We start from the raw sequence: 2,472 nt of genomic DNA, 5'->3' as shown, positions 1-2,472 counted from the left end.
GAGTGACCTGCGTGTGGAACCCTCGCTGGGGGGAGAGGGGAGAGAGCTGCCCAGAAGGGCTGTGGATGCCCCATCCCTGGCAGTGTTCAAAGTCAGGCTGGATGGGGCTTTGAGGAACCTGATCTAGCGGAAGGTGTCCCTGCCCTACTTGGACTAGATGATCTCTGAAGGTCCCTTCCAACCCAAACTATTCTGCAGGTCTAGCAAGAACAACTGCCAACCCCTGGCCCTCCAGCACAGCAGGTCCTGTGTCCCACGCCCGCCTCACCCCAGTGGTGCTGCCAGGCACAGTCACTGTGGCCCAGGGACAAACCTGGCTGTGGAGGAAGTCCTTGACCTTGCTGTACTCGTCCTCAAGGTTGTTCTTGAGGACAATCTGGCACCAGCGGAGTCGCAGCTCGGCGTTCTGGGCCTTGGAGATCTTCGGGTACATCTTGCTCAGCCTCTCCACATGCCCTGCGAAGAGGATTGTCACCATCCCCATGGGGGCTCTGCCTCCAGCTCCCAGGCCCTGCTCCAAGGGGACTCTGCGAGCCCACCTTGGCTGTGCTGCAAATCCCCTGGGACCCTCCCAGCAGCCCCAGCTCTGGGAGGATCCCAGGCACTCACTAGCTCCAGGCAGGAGGGTGCCCATGTTGGGCCTCCTGGGGCCAGCAGCCCTGCACAGCCACCTGCCTGGTGGCTTGGCTGCCAGCACAAAGGGTGGGGAGGTCCCTCAACAAAGACTGCAAGGACAGGGGGAGGCTGAGCCAGCCTGGGGACAGCAGGGCTCCTCCCTGCCACTGCCCGTGTCCTCACACACCTAATGACACACCTGTCCTGGCTCTCCACCCCCCACCACACTGATCGAGGCTTCCCAGACCTCAGGAACCACACTGCAGGACTGCAGTGGAGATGGGCTGATGGTCCATGCATGCTCACGTCCCCAGCCAACTGCCTGGACCAGGGCATGTCACTCTGTGCCTCCTCTGCGCACCAGAGCCCTGGGAGGGCACCTGGCCCTCACCTTGTGGCAGGGGGGATTTCTGCAGGAGTTTGTCCAGGAAGTAGACCAGCTGGTACGTTCTCCAGGCCGTGATGTCCACAGCTTCGATTGCCTCCATGTTCAAGCCATCAGCTGCCCAGAGCTCTGCCAGCTCCTGTGCCGGCTTCATCAGCTGCTCCCCCGGCGAGAGGTCAGGCAGGTAGGGCGGCCAGCCCGGCGTGTTCAGCCAGCAGTCAAACTCAAAGCCTGCAGCGAGGGAGGGAGAGCTGGGTCTGAACCCCACGCTGGTGCTGCCCAGACATCCCCCGACCTTCCCGGAGGGCAGCCCCAGCAAACCTGCCCAGGGATGTGACAAGCAGGACGAACAGGCTGAGGCCGTTAAGCCACGCTGGGCGCTTGTGCGGTTACAGCCCCATCAGCGAGGTGAGCCACCTCCAGCTTGGAAAGCTCCTGCCAAGCCTGGACCTTTGCGGCTAGGCTGGGCTGAGCCCCATCCCAGTGCCACTGGCATCCTGGTGCTGGACTCACTGGGCTCAGCTGTCCACAGGGGAACCCGTGAAACAGCACCTGAGCCCAGAGCATGGACTGGATTGGATGGAGGAGCATCAGGCTGAGCAGGCGTGTGCCCAAGCCCCAGTTAGTGCCTGATCCTGGGCTGGCCAGCACGGGGCCTCCTCCGTCAGAGCCGAGGCCAATAGTGGCAGCACCATCCTCACTAAAACACCCCAACCAAGGTGCACAGGGTCTGCAGGGGACACGGGACGGCCCCAGTGCCCGCGGGGTGCAGCTTTGCCAAGCGTCAGCCCAGTCCCCTGGCCAGGGTGGCGGCGTGCTGACCTGGGATGGTGTCCACGCCTTTCTCCTTCAGCTCCGGGAAGTACTCCAGGAAGAAACCGAGGGTGTCGTCTGCGGTGATGCTCTGGAACTTGAACCGGTTCACATAGTCCTGCGGGGATGGCCAGGGTGTGACGTTGCTTGCACTCACCCCAGCCAGGGCTGCTGAGCCTTCTGCATCCTCTGGAACACCTCAGAGCTTTGCCACCACCTGCTGCCCTTGGGGCCCAGCTCTGCCCTCATCTCATGCCCACTGTGACCATCTCTACTTCCTCCTCCTCAGCCACCCTGCTCAGCCCATCCTGCCCAGGATCCCTGCCCAGGGTCCCCCTGTGCCCAGGGTCCCTGCCATGGGGTTCTGCATGACCTGGCACCTCCACCCGGTACCTCCCCGTACTGACCCGGAGGAAGGCATCGAACTTGCTCTGGTCCCCCACGAGATGGGCCAGGTAGCTCACAAAGCAGAACCCTTTCTCATAGGGGGTTTCGTTGTACGTGTCATCCGGATCAACACCTGGAAAAAGGGAAAACCCTCAAATCATCTGCAAACCAGAGCAGCCTTCGTGTGTGCTGAGATTTCACTTTCCGTGCTGGAGCAACCTGCAATGTCCCTCCCAGAGCCATCACCTCCCTGGGGTCCCAGTGCTGGTTTT

The 2,472-nt window shown here is 62.2% G+C and overlaps 1 protein-coding gene across 1 annotated transcript in view; it reads right to left on the bottom strand.

The window, feature by feature from the left end:
- RNPEP (arginyl aminopeptidase (aminopeptidase B)) overlaps nt 1-2,472 on the bottom strand; it is a gene marked incomplete at its 5' end in the record, with an annotated part of 3,753 nt that overhangs the window by 927 nt on the left and 354 nt on the right. Inside the window, 4 exons of the mRNA XM_010137658.1 lie at nt 314-456; nt 1,007-1,231; nt 1,823-1,931; nt 2,221-2,333. Coding sequence (XP_010135960.1) covers nt 314-456; nt 1,007-1,231; nt 1,823-1,931; nt 2,221-2,333 — 590 coding nt within the window. The remainder of the gene's footprint in view (nt 1-313; nt 457-1,006; nt 1,232-1,822; nt 1,932-2,220; nt 2,334-2,472) is intronic.

This window comes from Buceros rhinoceros, unplaced genomic scaffold (genome assembly GCF_000710305.1).
Source record: "Buceros rhinoceros silvestris isolate BGI_N320 unplaced genomic scaffold, ASM71030v1 scaffold19776, whole genome shotgun sequence".
In the NCBI taxonomy this organism is placed as follows: Eukaryota; Metazoa; Chordata; class Aves; order Bucerotiformes; family Bucerotidae; genus Buceros; species Buceros rhinoceros.
This window is presented reverse-complemented; position numbering and strand designations above follow the sequence as displayed.